Source organism: Tauraco erythrolophus, chromosome 18, assembly GCF_009769465.1.
Source record: "Tauraco erythrolophus isolate bTauEry1 chromosome 18, bTauEry1.pri, whole genome shotgun sequence".
In the NCBI taxonomy this organism is placed as follows: Eukaryota; Metazoa; Chordata; class Aves; order Musophagiformes; family Musophagidae; genus Tauraco; species Tauraco erythrolophus.
Genome location: NC_141482.1, coordinates 7555323 through 7573416, shown reverse-complemented (window position 1 = coordinate 7573416; position 18094 = coordinate 7555323). Strand labels below are relative to the sequence as shown.

Below are 18094 nucleotides of genomic sequence, written 5' to 3'. Positions count from 1 at the left end.
GTGTTGGAGCTAGAGCCCTAGTATTTTGCAGAAGTTTTGATTTCTATTTGGAGATGCAGTGCTAACCAACCTAAGGACTCTGCTTCTAGCAGCCAAAGCTGTTACTGACTGATAAATGTGAGGAATTTGACTGATGCCAGACAATTTGCTCCTGCATTTCATGTTTTAGAGTGGTAAGTGAAGCAAGAAGAAAACTTGTTTTAAATGATTCGCCAACTTATATTCTTGCAAAAGTCTAGATAGGCAGAGGGTTTCTGGAGGGTGTCCTTTGTGCAGGACATGGAGCTTTGTTGTATCACATGTTGAGATCTGATGGGTGGAACATGCTGGTTGTGTATTAAATATTACCACTACTTATATAGTGCTTTGGACTCCCAAACAGCAGCTGTCTTTTTCTTTTTCCCCCCTAAGAGAAAGATTTTTTTCACTTTGTGCTTTTCAAACCCTCATCACCAACTGCCTCTTTGAAAAAAACTGAAAGAGGAAAAATCTGTCAGTTCAAGTGCTACCCACTACTTGTCTTTGAAAGGAAATGAAAATTCTCAGCAAGTGAAACCTCAGATTGTAAGGAGACAGGTGGGAGGAAAAGATGTACCTCCTGTAATGTGGAAGACCACAATGCAGCTAAGCAGTGAAGGAACCAGAAGTTCTCGCAGAACTCATTGGGCACAGAAAAGTTCTCTCATTTCATGTGGCACAGAAACAAATTCTTCCTTTTTAAAGTGAAGAAAAACTCTGTCCAGGGATGCCAGATTTTTTTTCTCCAAACACCTCCAAGCAGTATTCTGACTCCAAGGTGCCCACAGCACAAAGCCCATCATATTCACTGTGTATGTGACTCATTCAGGCTACTTCTACTGATTGCAAATGCAAACAAATTTTCATCAGTGCTGTACAGCTGTTTCTCAGCTGGTGACAGAATTCTGCTAGCATTGCTTTGCTTGAATTTTACCGTACATTCAAAAGGATTTTCGTTTTGTATAAAGCATAGTCATATCTAACCATGCCACAAACAGGAAGGGTTCTTCCTCATAGTTTTTTATGTTGAAACTCCCATGGTTTCATCCTGCAGTGTGCCTGAGCTTGAGCAGACCTCCCGCTCTGTGTGTGCAAACAGAGACCATTTTGAAAACCTCTGCATTGGCTCTTAGTTAATTGCTACCTGTCCCATAGGATCTATGCTAATTTAGCTTAATAAAATTATTAAACAGCAAATTTCAGGAGAAGCAGCAGCAATGTCCTCATTATTAGATTTAGTAAACTGCCAAAAGCCATCATTGTTACTGTGTATTTACAAAAAAATTCCTTAACAGAATGAAGATGTCAAAGGGACACAGTAAAGTATGCTTCCAATAAGCCATCTAAGGCCTATATCTTTGGGGTCAAAAATGAAAGTTTCTTGGCCAGAAAAACAAGTTTGTAGCCCAGATGTAAATAATTATAGAGAGAGATGTTAAATAAAGTAAGCAGCTACATACCTCCAGGTCATTAAAGAACAGATGCGTATCTGCAAGGTTGAAGATCATTTCTTCCATCATAAGACCTATCCGCACAGACGTTGTAGTGTCCTGTTAGGGAAAAATCAGTGTTTTCCACTCACTTTTCCTTTTTTTTTTTTTTCCGAGGGAGGGGTGGGAGATCTTAGAGGAAACACAGGATGCCTGTTTCTGAAGATATGTTCATTAAAGTAATTTTATTTCCCAAGTATATCTTAAGATGATTTTTCCCATCCTTTCTTTTGCACTCCTAAATAATCAAATTCTATTCTTTGAAGGATGTCTATGGCTCGCCTTTACCAATAATAGCCCACACACTTCAGATGATGTAACAGGAACCTTGAAACACCTGAGATTATCTAAGACCTGCTTCAGTAGGTTAGACCAAGAACTGATTTCCAATAGTGTAATTAGTGAATGGTTAGGGGATAGTTACAAGCAACGGAGCACACAGAGGGTGATCCTTTCCTGACTTAGTCCTTCAAACCAGCCACAGAAGGTCAGCACTATTTTCTTTTATTGTCAAACAGCAGCTTGGTGAGCAAAATCTGAAAACAGAACCCAGGAGCTCAAACACAAATTGAGTCTCTTTCTCTAAAGGGTGCGGTCCATGTGTCTCAGAACACTTGGCTTAGGCCTTTATTGCCACGCTAACTCAGGTGATGAGCACGGAACAGGACAGAAGGGCAGATGTGTTGTTCCCACATCAGAGCCCCGCGTGTGATACACCATCTAGTGTCCTTGGCAGCACATGTACACCTGGGCAGGAGATGCAAAAGCAGCCACACTACTGCTAAGCTCTGCCATCCCCACTGAGGCTGCCTACTTATTTAATAGCATCAGCCGAGTTAAAACAATCCCATCCTACCATGCAAACCCAATTACAGCACGATAAAATGCTTGTCCAAGTATGACTATTCCTGCTCAGGACAGAGTGTGCTCTGTAGCAGTATAAAGCATGCTTGCAGAAACAGAACTGTAGCTGTAACAGCAGTTACACCCAAAAAACTACTTTGATTTTTTTTTTTTTTTAAAAAAGACAAACCAAAACAAGACACGGCACATTAAAATGCTGGATGGGTTCACTTGTCAGTCTAGCCAGTGTTAGAAATGGTGACATGCACCTGATGCTCCTGTCTGCATGGGCTGGCTGACTGTGATGGTTTGCTCGTTCTGCCGTTTTCTTGCATCAGCAGCCCCCTGCCTGAACTGGGTGTGGGCCCAACTCGGCCTCTCCCCGAGGGTCCTAAACTGCACCCTAAAAGAGAAGGACATGATGCAGAAGCTCTAGCTGCCTGCAGCATTTTTAAAACACACTTTTTTAAGGATTAAGAGAATGTGAAAATGCACATGCCAGCAGCTCTAAAACAGCTTCTACACGTTCTTAAGCACATAGGAACTTTCTCACCTCCAGATCATGCTTCTACCAACATCAGTGGCAAAACCTTAAGTAAATTCCCCTGGAGAAGGGCTACTCTACCTGCAGCTCTACTTTCATGAGTTTAGTTGATTTGTTTTAGAAAACTAGTGTTTTTCCCTGCCCCTTGCTACCAAGCTGAGATGCCACAACTGCCTGTGAGAGAGCTGTCGCTTCATCTTCTCGCGAAGTCAGCAGGCACAAGCTTAAATCAGCCCAAGCTGACGGGGCTGGCTCTGCTTGGCCAGAGAAGCCACTCAGACTGTGGCAGAAACAACTGATGCTTTTGGCTGGGCCATTTCCCTTTCCTTCTGGCTTCGAGGGCTACGTTAACAGCTGACTGCATGTGCACAGCAGATCTGCTTCTTCTCCAAGCTGTCTCTTGGATGGGATGGCAGCCACAGGGCTCCTACAGCTCTCAGTTTACTGTTTCAAAGCTGCCCAATAGTCACGGGATACAGCCTCTGCAGATCTGTTACTCTGAAACACCATCGAGTGACCTGCTGTACCCATCCTGATGCACTGCAATATTAAATGTTTCACTCACTTTTCTGTCTCTCATGCAGAAAGTCGACCACTCCTCCTGCCCCCAAACAACTGACCTTGTTCCTAAACCCACAGCAAAAGCACAGAAAGGCACTGATGCAAACAAGGTCGACAGGAGAACATTTTCTTATTCATTAAATACTTCAAAAACATAAGCAAAAACAATCTGTGGTTAATTTGATAAACACTCATAGCTCTAAAGCATTGTGCCTGTTCAAACTAAACAACAACAGACAACATGGAAAAAAAAAAAAGCATTCCCACAACAGGCTTTTATTTGTAATCCATCTTCATTAGGACAGGCATCTCTCATATTTATGTTTATGTGGGTGGTTTTCCTCCACTGAAGTTACAAGCCATGCTAAAGCAGGGCAGATTTATATGTAGTCTTTGCTCTAATTTTCTGCAGATTTCTGTGGAGTCATGTTATTCTATGACAGGACAGTAATGAATTAGTTGAGAAGCTCTAACAGGGAGTACTATGTTTGGAGGACGAGTACATTTCAATCAACCTTTGCAGCAGATGCTGTTGACATGGATGGTGTATTACACACTAACCTAATTATTACGCATTCTTGGTGTAGTTCTCTTTAATTAGAGCAGAATGGCTGTGGTTTCAGCCATGTGTGTGACTCACAAGCACTGTGCCCATCTAAAGAAAAGCTCTGTCACTCATGTTTAAACGTGCTTGCTGCTGTCCCAGAAAGAAGGGCACACTTTCTCCTCTGGGCAAAACGTAAACTTCAACAGACTTGCCTTAAACATGTCTCTAATTTTAAGCCCCAAACCTGCTCCCCTGACAAGGCACAAGGACACAGGTGTAATCAGGGCATCTGACTGTGGCCCCATGTGAACAGCACTGAGTCAGATTTTACTACCCAGGTGTAATTACACAGGGGAACTGTTTTGAAGAAAATATGTTGCTAGGAAGAAATTATTTTGTAAAATAGTTTTTAATGAAGCAATTTATTTTTATACATTTCAAGGATCATTAGCCTTTAAAACTCTTTCAGGAAATCTCATTGGTTGGTACCTGTCATTTATCCTCTAAGTTTTGTCTTTAGCTTTATTGGTATTAATCACTAATGGGGAGTAGGAAACATTTCCACTGTGTATGAAGTTACCTTCTCTTAAACTAAACAATATGGAAATTAAACTCTAGATGAAAGGAAAAAAAAAATCTTTCTCTTGAGACAGAGAATATGATGGAATGAAAATAAAACTGAAAAATGCACTTTACCACCCAGAGGGGAAGTCGTTTGGGGAAATGATTTGGCATTACTGCTTTCACAGTATGGACATTTCCTCTGTATCAAGGCATGCTTCCAAGTCTTAAAGAGGCTGATAAAGTTAAAAGGCAAATCAGCACTCCCAGTATGATATAGGTGTCTAGAGGCACTAGGCCAGTGTTCCAATGGCAGTTATTTATTTACATTACTGTAGCATCTAGAAGCACTAGTCCCAGACTTGAACCTCACTGTGCTAGGGGTTGTACCCACACAGAGGAAAGACACAACCACTACAGCTTTCCATTCAAGTATGAATAAACAGGAAAAACAGACTGACGGGAAAGCATCAAAATGAGATAGATATATCAATCCATGTGTTGGCGTTGTGCAAATTCTCTGTCCAGTGTGTAAATAAATTTCACAATTCTCTTTCAGATTATCTGGAGACGTTGATGGAGGGCTCTTCCCAGGCACAGATATCCTGTACCACTAAAGGATATCTCTATGCTGCAGGGGATGCCCTGGTGGGCTGCTAATGTTGACACCAGCCTAGTGTGAGTTTAGCAGAGCAACGTAAAGTTGCCCCACTCATACCAATGATCCCTGCTAATACGTCCTTCCATAGGAAGAGCGCACCCTGGAGCCCTGGGAATAAGCCTTCTGGATAACAGATATAGCCAATGTTTTCTGATGCACATGAAGCTCAAGGAAGAATGGACCACAGACAGCTTGAAACCAAATCTCCTCCAGGAACCACTTTTTACAGTGAAAACAGATTAATCAAAAAATCCAACCCTGAGCGCTTGTTTAGTAACCTTAGAAGAGCGAAGTTCTACCCTTCTGCTAATCTACCAGTCATGCTTTCACAAACAAGGACAATGAGGGGCAGGGATACAAAACAGGCAATAAACTCCTTTTGTAAATAAAACCTCCAGCACCACAGTGTATCCCTGTATGCCTCACCTCTGCCATGCACTGTTGTTGGAGCTTCCTTCAGGGTCATAATTAAACAGCTCCACAAATTACTTATAGTGCTAACCTCCGGTGCTCAGACATGACAGACCAGGCACTCCCGACCCTCCAACACACAGCTTTAACAGGCCTCTTCCCATCAGCTGGGGGAAAGAAGCACCAGGGGACCAGCGGCCATTCTGAAGTATTATTTCTCAAAGAGATTGATATTCTCCCCTCCTCAACACACCCTTCCCTCCCACTTTTAAAGACTAGGAGTAGTAGTTTCACAGCTGCCCATTTCTGCTTAGTGCACATCTTGAGCAAACTGAGAGGTAAAAAGTGTCTATTCCCTACTACTCTTTCATAAACAACAAAGGATCAAAACATACAAAGAGTAAGATAAGCCCTTTTTTAATATTTTGGATCAAAAATGTTTGCCCTAAAGAGCATCTTTGGCCATGTCTCTCTGATGTTTCTGTCACAGCTGTGATTTTCAGCTAAGGACTGATGGGCTATTGCCTACTGCTGACAACAGCCACACCTTGTGAGCAAGATAATTTCCACTGTAAGTGAGACACTGCCTACTCCCAGCTCCACATCTGCTTGTTTTGGGGTAATTTTGCTGCCTGTTCAGCAGATAGTCCTACTAGCAGAAAAAAAATGGGCAACAGAAGCCTGGGGAATGTGCTGCAGAGGAAGACAACTCAAATTGCTGCGTCCATTCACCAAGGGGATTGTTTTCTTCCATATCGCAATGGCGTGAGCTGACACATTTGCTCTGAATGCTGCTTGTATGTTGGCTAGTTGCAAGCACTGTTCCTAATCCTTGAACTGCTTCTGTACATTTGAAGTGAACTGCATTTTAGAATTACAGTTTGGGTTCAGTTATGTCCTCCAAGCTAGTAACGCCTTGCCTAAAATGAATTTCTGTTTCTGTTTTCATTTTGTCCCCTCATTTTGAGTAATAGGATGACAGAAGACAGCTAAAAGGAGCTTGTTGAACAGCCTTCAGTCTGTCTTTGCTTAAAGCTGATTTCCACAAAAACTGGAGGTGAGTAAAGAACAAATCTCCCTATTACAGCGGCAGGTTAAAAGGGGAAGTTGGGTCTGCCCACTCCCTGTGAAACTCCAACTAGTCTCTGCATTTTAGCAAAGCAAAGGGAATGCAGAACACGTAGGCATACTCAAATTAGCTTTAAGCTACCGAATGTGGGTACAAATAGCCGAAAGTCCATCACAGCATGCACTATGTGGGTCCCTAGACCCTTTTTCAGGAGTTAACCTACACAGAACCCTGCACTGCCATATCTTCACTACTAAAGGTAATGGCACTGCCTACACAAAAGCCCATGAGCATTGCAGCCACACTTCAAACTGCACTGTCAGCATCCTCCCAAATGGCTCTGCACTAAAACCTTCTTACCACTGCTCTCCTGAAACACTGAGATTGATTTTTCATAAATTGCTTATACTTGCCCTAGAGTATGCATTAAAAAGACATGTATTTGTTAACACCTGCAGCTACTACTAATCCAGTTGTCTGGATGTCCACCGCCAGCTCTCCCCTCTTTACACTGTAATTTTGAAAGGAAGAGAGAAGCAGATTTATCTCTGGCAATCTCTCAAGTGTAAGTCACTCTCGCCTCCAATCCTGGCTCCAAAGCCCATTCCAAGCCTCTGTCTTACAGGTACCCTGTTCAGACTTGCAGGCCATTAGCAAGGGGCAAAGCTGGCTCCTTTGAGACTGATAACAAATCAGCTTGTTGTCTGACTCTGCTTGTATTTAGCAATGTGCCAATTAACCCGACATTCAAAATGTTAGGACAAAGTCATTCTGAGCGTGGATCTTAGACTCAGACCTCCCCCCTCCCCCGCATTTAAAAAAAAAAAACACAAAATAAAGCCCTAGTATTTAAAATTAATCAGTCTCTTTAAATCCCTGCCAAATACCTGTTTATGCCATGAGCAAATAATTACTTTTCTACAAGGAAGAAAGTATTAATTAAGAGTATTCATCAGACTCCTATTCTATAGGGTTTATCTGCCACAGGTGTCAGCCAGAGGTGAGAGACGGATTAGTATACAATCAAGGGCTTTCTAAGTTAAATCTCCTCCTTGTGGTTAGCTGTTAATAATGAAGTTGTCACCAAAAGAAAGAATTTAATAGTTTTAATTGGGTTTAATTACTTGGAAACTCCTGGAAAATGGACCAGCTTTAGTTGTAGTATAAAAATAATAATAAAAAAAGCAAGGATACAAATGCCTGGGCCGCATATTTGAACAAAAAGAGTCTGTGAGAATAACCATCCATTGGTTGTAACACTTTATACCTTGATCAGAATTTGAGAAATGAACAAGGTTTTCCAATAATAATGGGAAATCAAGCATGTGCATCAGTTCTAGTTCAAGTAAGTCCACGTCTCTTTGAGGAAGAGAACACATTTAGCTCTTTTACTACACTTAAGTAGCTTAGCTTACAATTTTATCTTTTAGTAGACTCAGACTACAGCTAGATCTAGTTTCTCAGAGCTTTACAAGTGAGAGTGGGCATTTGTGAGAAAAGTTGTCCTAAGTAATGAAAGTAGCTCAGGAGCTGAAATTAATTTTCAGAAGTGACTTAAGCAACTACGCTTCAGACTTTTTAAAAAAGAATTGTCCTTTTTCAAATAGAATCATTCTCACTCAGCTTTTCAGGCTCTAAACTTTCCCCCCCCGCAAAATCAAGACTTACTGTTTTACCTAAACATTGATATATCCAGGTTTTTTAGACAACCTACCAACTTTAAATGAATAATGTCTACAGTCATCGCAGTGTGACCTTGTGAAAAGTCCATGATAGAGTTAATCCCTTTTCATCAGATACCTTTTCATATTCACCCTCACTGTGGCTTGAGAGGTACTTCCAAAGTATTGCTTATTTACTAAGGACCCTCTTTTTACTGGCATGTATCAGTTCAGAAATGGTTGGAGATTACACCTTAAAAATTATTCCAGTAAGCAAATAGGCAGGTCAGTCATTAAATCCTCACATTCAAGAGCACACAGAAGTTGAAAAGGTTCTTCTCCCTCTCTAAATGAACTATGATTAGGGACAAGCAGTAATGACTACACTAACTTATTCAGTGTCTGAATCCATGAGTTCTGAAATGGATTCCAGTCCTGTGGGAATACTGTACTTACACACAGGTTAAAAGCTGGGCCATGATGCTTGAGAACAAACGGCAATTATTTTATTTAGTAATACAAAAGGTTCATGACTAAAAAGCTACAAATAATTTCTTTTTACAATACAGGGTACAAATGTCAAAAGAGGGAGTGGAATTTAAACCAAATACATCTTCATTCCTTTCTCCTCAACACAGGAAAATCACCGCATATGTAAGACCTTGATAGCTCTGTGAAAAATACAACACTCCTGGAAAGCTTGGTGGAAACACACTATGGTGTGTAATCCTTGGCACAAGTGCATATTTTGCACGTGCAACTTCCTAACACCAGTTATGTCTCTTTGTTTTTTTAAACTACTTCTGCCTTAAAATCAAGTTATGATTCAGCGATACTTGAAAGCAGGTTCCCTTTACTCACATCTTTTTGACAATCCAGCATTGTTTCTGATATATATTTTGTGTCAAAAATAATCCTTTAATACTTCCAAATTGCACACATGCACTTTGCTTAGAAAACTCTCTGCTCACCTAAGCTCTAGTACAAAAGGTTACATCTACACGAGCTCAGAGCATCTCCCAAGCCCACCACCTAAGCTGTGGTGGATCTGGTTTTGCTGTTTCTGCTGCTGCTTCTCATCAACCAGTACAGATGATAAACACAGATGTTTGCTCCCGAAATACACATTTGAAATAATCAAATGGCTGGAATTATTTACTCCCTTCTCTCCAATAATGAACTAATAATTGATATAGCAGAATGTCTAACGTAACAGACTTTTTTATTACCTGCAGTGATTGAATGCTTTTTTAATTTAACTTAAAAAGGCATTAAACACAAGGTTTAGCCTCCAGTGGGTAAAAAAATCTCCAACTTCCTCAGAAAATCCTTTCCAAATTGTATTCATCTTGACTTAATCCATGATCTACTGAGTGAATTAGGCTCTATTTGTTTTGAAAATCTATTTTATGGAGTTCCAAGGACTGTGTTTTCCTTAGGAAGGGCTTATTCTGCCTTTCTGACCAGGATGCCTGCTTGCAGCCCTCAGCATAGGCCTCTGCAGGTTTTTAACGTCCCAAGGTGCCCCACACATATGACTAACAAAATGTAAACAAACACAGCTGAGCCAGTAAGAAATTGGAAGGTTTTCTCGTTAAAGAAATAAAATAAACAGATGTCCTTAAGCACTTTGGCTCATGTTTGTCAAAGGAATGGAAAACTCTCAGATGTTTGAACAGCAGTAGTGATATAAGGCCACATCTCAAGCGAGAGAAGAAGAAAAAAAAGCGACGCCACGGCACTTAGAATTAACTAATAGTTCTCAAGGGAAGGCGCTTTTGATTTGAACCTTAGCAACTTCTACAAATAGTTTTTAACAGCCAAGCAATAAAATGGGGTTTTATTCCTTCTCAGTTTGTAAAGTAGTAAAGGACAGATTCAGCCATTAGAAGCATGAATCACCATCAGATTTGATTAAATCCCTATGGTGTTTCAATCAGGTCCTGGCTTTAGGGTCCTGTGAGAGAACAAAGCAGGGAAAAGCACAAGCTACTTAAAGCATTCAATGAAGGCAGGAAAAAAATAATAATAAAAAAAAGAACCTTAGGGTTTTACAAGGATCTCTAGTAGAGCCAAGCAGGAACTTTTCAATGACTTTTTTTTTAATTGAAAATTGTAATTCACTTAAAGGAAAACTTTTTGTAAGAACATACAACTGCCGGTGAAACTTCTGAGGAATAAGGTTTCTTAGATCCACATCATCATTTCTGGTGAGAACAAGACAGTCCAGTTCACAGACAGCCAACATCCAGCAGCTATGACATTTGCTTGAAATGCTAGAAAATCATGTTTACGTCCTGCCCTCAACAGAGCCAAGCAGCAACTTTAGCTCTCTGTCCAAAAGGTCTTGAGGCCCTGCTACCGTTGGAGGACCCTCTCCTTGTCCTTCACATACCTGTGCCACTGCAATCCCTCATGAGAGAGGCAGAGCCCATGTTTGCACAGGCTGGAAACTTGAGTGCATGCTCTGTCTCTATCTCACTGATACCTGTCTGCTTACAACTTGGATAGATCTCATGTTGCCACTTCTGAAAAGCAAAAGGAATAAAAAAAAAATAAAATCACAGAAGAAAAGCCTCTATGTCAATCAAGCAACTATGAGGCAAACTGCAAGTCGCCACTGAAAGCGGACACAGCGGCCACTCCATGCAGAGCAACCACGTAGTCCAGGCTCAGAGGGACACATAATCCAGGCAATCTAAACACCTTTCAGCTATGGTGAACTCAAACCTACATTACTTTGCATGACACTGATTTAAAACTGGGACATAACGTCCTTTATTATTTTTTGCAGTATCTTTTTCTTAATTCAAGCCAATTCAAGATGCTGAACAATCTCAGAAATTGCTGTATATCTTACAGGAAATTTTATAGACTGTAACTGCCAAGTACCAGCAGACATTGTCAAAGTACTGATAAAGATCCAACACAATTCCAGAATTTAGACTGGTGTATGTATTCAGTTTTTTAAGTTAGTGCTAAAATAAAATCCTTTCCATTTGGTTCCAGAGTAATTTGCACGTAAAGATGAATTTTAACTCCAGATTCTACTTTACTCACAATTCATTCTGACACTGAAATCCCAAGGAGCATACCAACACAGAACAAGAACACATGTTCCGGGAACGATAAAAAATACTAAGAAAAGGTATTAGCTCCACACATACCCCTTAACTAGGGAAAACAACACACCCAGTGCCCCCTTTTTCTTGATGCTAGTACTTCAAAAGCATGAGAATGAATCTGCAATATAATACTTAAAATTCCTCAGACTGAAAGAGATGCAGAATTTATTTTTAATGTTTTGACAACACAGACTATGGAACAAGCTTGCAAATATCTGTCAGGGAAAGGGGAATAGACTCACGATTTTTTTTGGCACAGGAGTGCATGCAATCTCTTTTTATTGTGTCTGAATTAATGCCACCACAAGAGTCTCTCTGTATTGCAACTAGCTGCTTCAAACAAATGGCCAAAGCCCCTTGACTTTTACCCAGCTCATGTGAAACCCCAGCAGCACTGTTACGGATTTTGATCCGTTTTTCCCATTATATTTAGTCAGTGATTTGGCGGGCAGATCTTTGCAGACACAGTAAAGACTGCAGTCATCTTCCTGTTGAATGGGAGCTCTTTTATACATGCCTGAAGGGATTAAAAGGGCTGGGTGGACAGTACATTAAGCTATAATGATGGTCTACATCTGTTGCAGTCTCTAGGCACATGGTAAGTATTCTGCACCCATACAGTGATCAGAAGCCTGCAGAACAGGTTTCTAAATCCTTCTGAACATAATATCCAGGGTTAACTGCCTATGGAACTTTTTCTTTTTTGCCTTTTCTTGTCAAAGGGCCTCCTGCTGAGAAACCAAAGGGTGGAGAGATTTCCTTGGGTTTGACAGCTTTGCTGCCCCGATCACTTAAGACCGTGACTCCGTATGTTTGTGCAGGTATGCATCCATTCAACCACAGGCAAGAAAGCAAAAGGAGATGTGAATTTGCAGGCCACTGACCGCCACTATAAAGGTTATACTGCAGCGACCGTATGGGAAAGACATTAAGGCCAAATGTCTGGTGACTGTAGTCCACGGGACAGAGCAAAGAGTTTGGGCAGAAGGGACAAAAAGGAGCAACCTATGCTGGACTATTCATTTATGCTTCAACCTTCAGTAAATTTTGTGGTTTAACTTCTGTTAATCCTGGGAGCAAATTATTTTCTAAACATCTGAGATGAACTGTCCATGCTCCGAGGAGCATGTATCTATGGCAAGGACCACAGAGGTTTCCCTCAGAAACCAAACAAAGAGAATTTTCACATGAAACCAGGCCAGAAAACATACATTAAAGCATTAATACAACTACAATTGATAATCCTTTTTGTGAATTCTTCCCTTTCTTTTTTTTCCTTTTTTTTTTTTTTTTCAAAAATCAGATTTTTTTTTTTGGACAGCTCCCTATTGCTGTCATCACCAAGGAAAGGGCAACATGCAAAACCACTGGAGACTTTGTAGCTAAAGAACCCAGGAGGTTAGACCCAAATCTCTGAAGCTATGGTTGTTGTTCCTCCTCCTCTCTTCCTAGAAAAATCAGGCCAGAAAGAGATGTTATTCTTCAGCTTGATCAACTTTATAGATTAATTCTATGAGTGGCTGCAGAGCAGCTCTACTAGTGCAACAGACAGGGTGATACTGGGACATTAACATTGGTCAGGGGAATGCTGACCATCATATAAACCGACACTTTTTCTGGAGGAGGACATACAGAACCAAGACTTCCATGTGTGAGATTAAATTCAAAGCATGTGCATGTCTAATTACAGGCGCATGAATCTTTTATGATCAATTATGGACAAAAAAAAAAAAAAATTTTAGGCCTTGATATTGAATTTACTTTGAGATTATTTCTACATTATTCAAGTAAGAGATTCTGAAACTATTAATCTCTGTCTCACTGCTTCACTTGTACTTGATAGTTCTGCTCACTTAAACGTTTTTGAATTGTGTTACTATTTAAGGGTTCCCAGGACAGTCTGTCTGAGTGTGCTGTATTTCCCTCTTGGTTCAAGGTCTGTTCCAAAGCCCACCAAAGCCTCTGGTTGTCTTTGGATCAAGCTGTTAGCCTATAATACTTTTATAACGCAACCATTTCCCTTATAGGAAAGCCCTGAGGAATTTAATACTGATGAAACAAATGAAGAACTACAAAAAAAGTCCTTCTAAAGAAGTTTCTCAAAGAGCCTGTTGTAACTTAATAGAAAAAGTGATTCATTCAAAAAAAAAATTCCTGTTTGTATTATTCTTTACCTTTGTGTAAAGGAAACAGCCAACAGAAGTTTGTCATTTTGTACCTTTAAAGGCGTTCCAAAGCAGACAATCCCTTGAGTTTCCATTTTCCTGTTTTCTTCTCTCCCTAGTCCCCTTTGTAGGCTGCTGCTCACAAGTGCCCTGTCTTGGCCTAGCTCTGCTCTCATGACCAATGGCAACAGCTTGGCCACAGGTGAGTGCTTTTGATAAACCCTTTCTGGCTCCACTCCCTGACCCCCTTCATCTCCACACCACCTGCTCTAGAGATGGCAGCCCACCAGCAAGAGCTCCCAGGTACTGTGGTGGCAGGGCTTCTCACCTCCACAGCTCCATCACAGCCCTCAGTCCATCACCAACTGCCCCCATGCAGCAGATGCCAACTCCACACCCTCTCAACTTGGGCAGAAGGCAGCACATGAAGGCATCTGATTCAGAGTTTTTTTGCTAGAACAAAGTCAGCCCATTAAGGCAATTCTCCATACACATACTGCAGCCCCTACCCAATGCTAAGCATGACCACATAGCAGACCTACGCAGTGTAAGTTTATGTTTCCTGTTTCTGCCTAATTCTTTCTATTTTTTGCAGGCAGTGGGCTTGAGCTTACACATGTATACTTCAGACTGCCTCGTTCATTATGTTCCCTGGGAAAAGTAACCGCTTCAATTACCTTGTACAACATGGGTCTGAATAAATCCCTGCTTGGAAACACGTGCTTGGTTTTCAGAGGGTGCTGTTAGAAGTGTTAGCAGAATTCCAAGTGCTGCAGTAGACTTCCACACCACAAACACCATTTTATATCCTTTACAACTGTGCACATCTAACAGCAAACAATAAATCTATCTTACTAATTACACATTCAGCTTGTTATAACCATCGTAAAACAAGTACAGCTGGTAAAGCCATGAAATGATGTCAAATCATATTTCTGCTTTCTAGAGAGAAGCAGGGTTATTTTCCAGTCTCCTGATGAAGCTGACTGTTCAAAGCCATGTGTGGAAACAGCTGCCAACTAGTCATCCACCTTTAATTAGGTAATGATATTGTCTTTTTTCCTACCCATTTAAAAGTGTTTGACATTCTGTAATGCAAAGTGACTTAAGTGTTTATCATAAAAAGCTGCCTTAGGAAGAAATTGAAGCACATGGCACTAAATCCAAAAGCCAGCACCTTCTCCTTAGCAGCCAAGTTCAGTCTGTTCAGCCACATTTACCAAAAAAACCTGCCTGCATTTCCAAGCAGGTATCTAAAGTATGGATAGCTAAAGATACAATTCCTAAAATCCCTTAAAAATGTGGGCTTCAGCAGCTGTGTGGGAAGCAGAGGCAGTATTATTCATGGCAACCTAGACAGACCAACATAAAATCTCTATTAAAAAGTTGCCTGAGATTCATAAGAAAATACTGGTCTAACAAAAAACGTGTTGCCTCATTCGGGCTGGAGTTAACGCTGCCTGGCTGCTTGATAGGCTCTTGCAGAAGACAGACATTGAAAGAACATCCTGGTGTCCGATCTAGCAGCAGCTGAACAATACAAGCTTTTGAATAACGGGCTACTTGCAACATGAAAGGAAGGTAAATTAAATTTTCACATGTTAGAAGGAAATACCACAGGACGTATTTATACAAATGTGTCTGAATAAAATCAGCAGCATCTGTTTGAAAATATGTCTCATTAGCTGCCCCCACAGTTCCCGATGCAATTTGGCTGGACAAGAAGTAATGCTAAAAAAATTAAATTTTACCTTCCCATATCTGGATGCAAAGGTTCCCGTGAGTAAGGAGTGAAAAATAATTATCGTCTCATCCAAATCCCACACAAACACACGCTGTGATGACAGACAGGGTGGAAAAGAGAAATATAGTTACATATTAAGCAATTGCAAGAATTCGTTCAGTCAGGAAATATGTCCTGTTGGACTAGAGCCTTTTAAGATCTCAAACTCATTTGGAGCACTGACTGTAGATGCTTTGTGGAAGCAGGCAAAAGAAAACATCAGGAATTTTTGAATTTTGTGTGTGCTGGTCATCCTGGGAGTCTGCTCTCCTAACCACCACAGAAATCCCCTGTTGAATGTCAAATCAGGGGAACGAACCAAAAGGCTTATAAAAAGGAAAAAAAAACCACCAACGTACATACAAATAACAGTTTGAGATGCTGATAATATAGAAATTGAGCAATTACTTTGACTACCCTGGAGTCTGTAGGCTCCAGTTATATTACTGATTTTATTCTGGCTCTTACAACTCACAGTCCGATGGTGGAATTTTCTAATAGACGCAACTGTTTATCCTTGCTGGATTTACTAAGGGAATATAAATTAATTACCTCAATCTCACTGTCAGCAGTAGGGGAAGGATCGTTGCTTCTTTTTGACCGGGCTCGCACCTTGCCATCTGACCCTCTGTGATGTCTGTCTGTTTCTATATCTTTTGCTGGTGGTGTTGAATATTCCCCTATTATGAAAAAAGAAATTCCATTGTAAATTTAAATTTTGCACTGTATCATTGTAATTAAAGCATGAAACTTTTTAATGGAGAACACCAGAAACATTGTGAAAACATCATCAGAAAATCTTACTCTTTTCATGTCAAGAGCTGATATTGTTAGAGAAATAACTTTTAACTCCTAAGATTTGTTAAAACAATTTCAAAAATCATCAAGACTGTAAATATAACATTTTAAAATGGATACGTCACTTCAAAAACCTTACCACATTCTTCACTGACAAAAAACAGCTTTTTGAATTTTACTCCCTGCTCTGCTTTTCAGAAGAGAAATTCGAAAGGCAATGGAAAAGGAAATCAAGACCAATTCAACTTCTGATTTTTTTTGTCTTAAATTTGATGAATACTTGTGATTAAAAATATACTTTCAACATCAACTTTTATTTAAAAATATAGAACTAGCCTGTTTAGCCATATTCCATTTCACAGAAGATAGTAGTTTAGAAATAACTGAGAAGAGACAGTCAAAGGTGAACTTCCCTTGTATAAAGTATCTGTTTTGATTGGCTTGAGTTTCATAAACCTGTCTGGATTTCACTTACCTTACCATTACAAATCCTTTTCAAACATATTTTTCTTTTCACCTTGCTAAGTTGTGGCCTCTCCAGCTTCCTAGAATAACCATATTCTTCTTCAGAGAAGTTTGGATTGTGCCTAACAAGCCTTTTTGAAATCACCCGTTCTCAAAAAGGCTGAGATAAGATCTAAGGAACAGAAAATCCTCCGACTGCTTTTAGAGCAATCTGTGATCACTTCTCTTTAAAAACCAGTATTAGTTTATTTTTCTTTTAGAGCAACCACAGATGTTCAGATTTGTTTCATAAGTCAGCAGACCTACAATGGGCGTATACTGTGATCATCCACAAATTACGTGGCGTTTTTATATAATGTTATTGCACGCCAATGAAAACTTTAGTAGGGAAGTGATATCTGAAGATTGTACTTGAACAGTACATTGGAGGATCATCATCTGTCAGTAATTCTACAAACCATTTAAGCTTTGAGACTTTAAAAATTAAGCAAAGAGAGGCCACAAATTTTGAAGCCTTTTTGTGTAGAATTAATCTTGAACTTTCAACTTAGACAAACAGTTTGTGTTGAATTTTTAGAGTGACTTTCACTAAAGAATGACTTTTTCTTGATGTACTTATTAGTGAATGCATACACTACACGTTGTTGTTAAGAGGTGAATATAAACCTTGACAGAGACATGGGCTAAGAAGTCATCAGATACTCAGGAAACTCCAGGGCTTTTTCAGAGCATGGCTGTTTGTTTTGAACTCGCTGCTACCCACGTTAGCCCTCAGTACTGATCTGGGTTTTGTCTGTAATTGTTTTCTCTTTCTGTACCACCTTTAGAGGAGCTCAAACCTCGCATATTCATGAAAATAACACAGTATGGTTTTAGAGAGCTTGGATGTCCTAATCTCTTCCCAAAATCATGGGTTGCACTGTGTAAGCAGAACTGTTAAGTGCTACAAAATCTGATTGATCCATGTAAATATATGCATTTTAAAAAAATTCCAACAACAAGGTTATAGCATTTATGTCTACAGGTGGCTGCGACTGCCAAACTGAAAACAGAAGAGATGCACCTACCAGACAGCGATTCTGTGCTCTGACTGGTGATATTGTGAGAAGACTCTTGCAGCGAGTAAGTGGAGGTTGGGATGGCTGAGGGGCTGATGCTGTTTGCAGACACATATGGAGAGTTGTAGGAGGAGCTGTAATACTGTGAGTACTGGCTTTGAGGAAAGCTTGGATATGATGAATATTCCTTTGCGGAAAAAAAAGAAACATCTAACTTCTGTTTTATTTTATAAAGCACCACTTATGTTATAAGGCATCACAAAGGCATTGTTATGTATGCATGCAGCAAGTCATGGCTCAGGAATATTTCACTAAAGAATCATGTTTCATTCAC

General features: G+C 40.2%; 1 protein-coding gene across 1 annotated transcript in view; it reads right to left on the bottom strand.

The window, feature by feature from the left end:
- EYA2 (EYA transcriptional coactivator and phosphatase 2) overlaps nt 1–18094 on the bottom strand; it is a 99824-nt gene that overhangs the window by 13663 nt on the left and 68067 nt on the right. The window contains exons 7-10 of the mRNA XM_086622701.1: nt 17770–17947; nt 15992–16119; nt 15408–15491; nt 1479–1568 (exon numbers count right to left, since the gene is read on the bottom strand). Coding sequence (XP_086478827.1) covers nt 1479–1568; nt 15408–15491; nt 15992–16119; nt 17770–17947 — 480 coding nt within the window. The remainder of the gene's footprint in view (nt 1–1478; nt 1569–15407; nt 15492–15991; nt 16120–17769; nt 17948–18094) is intronic.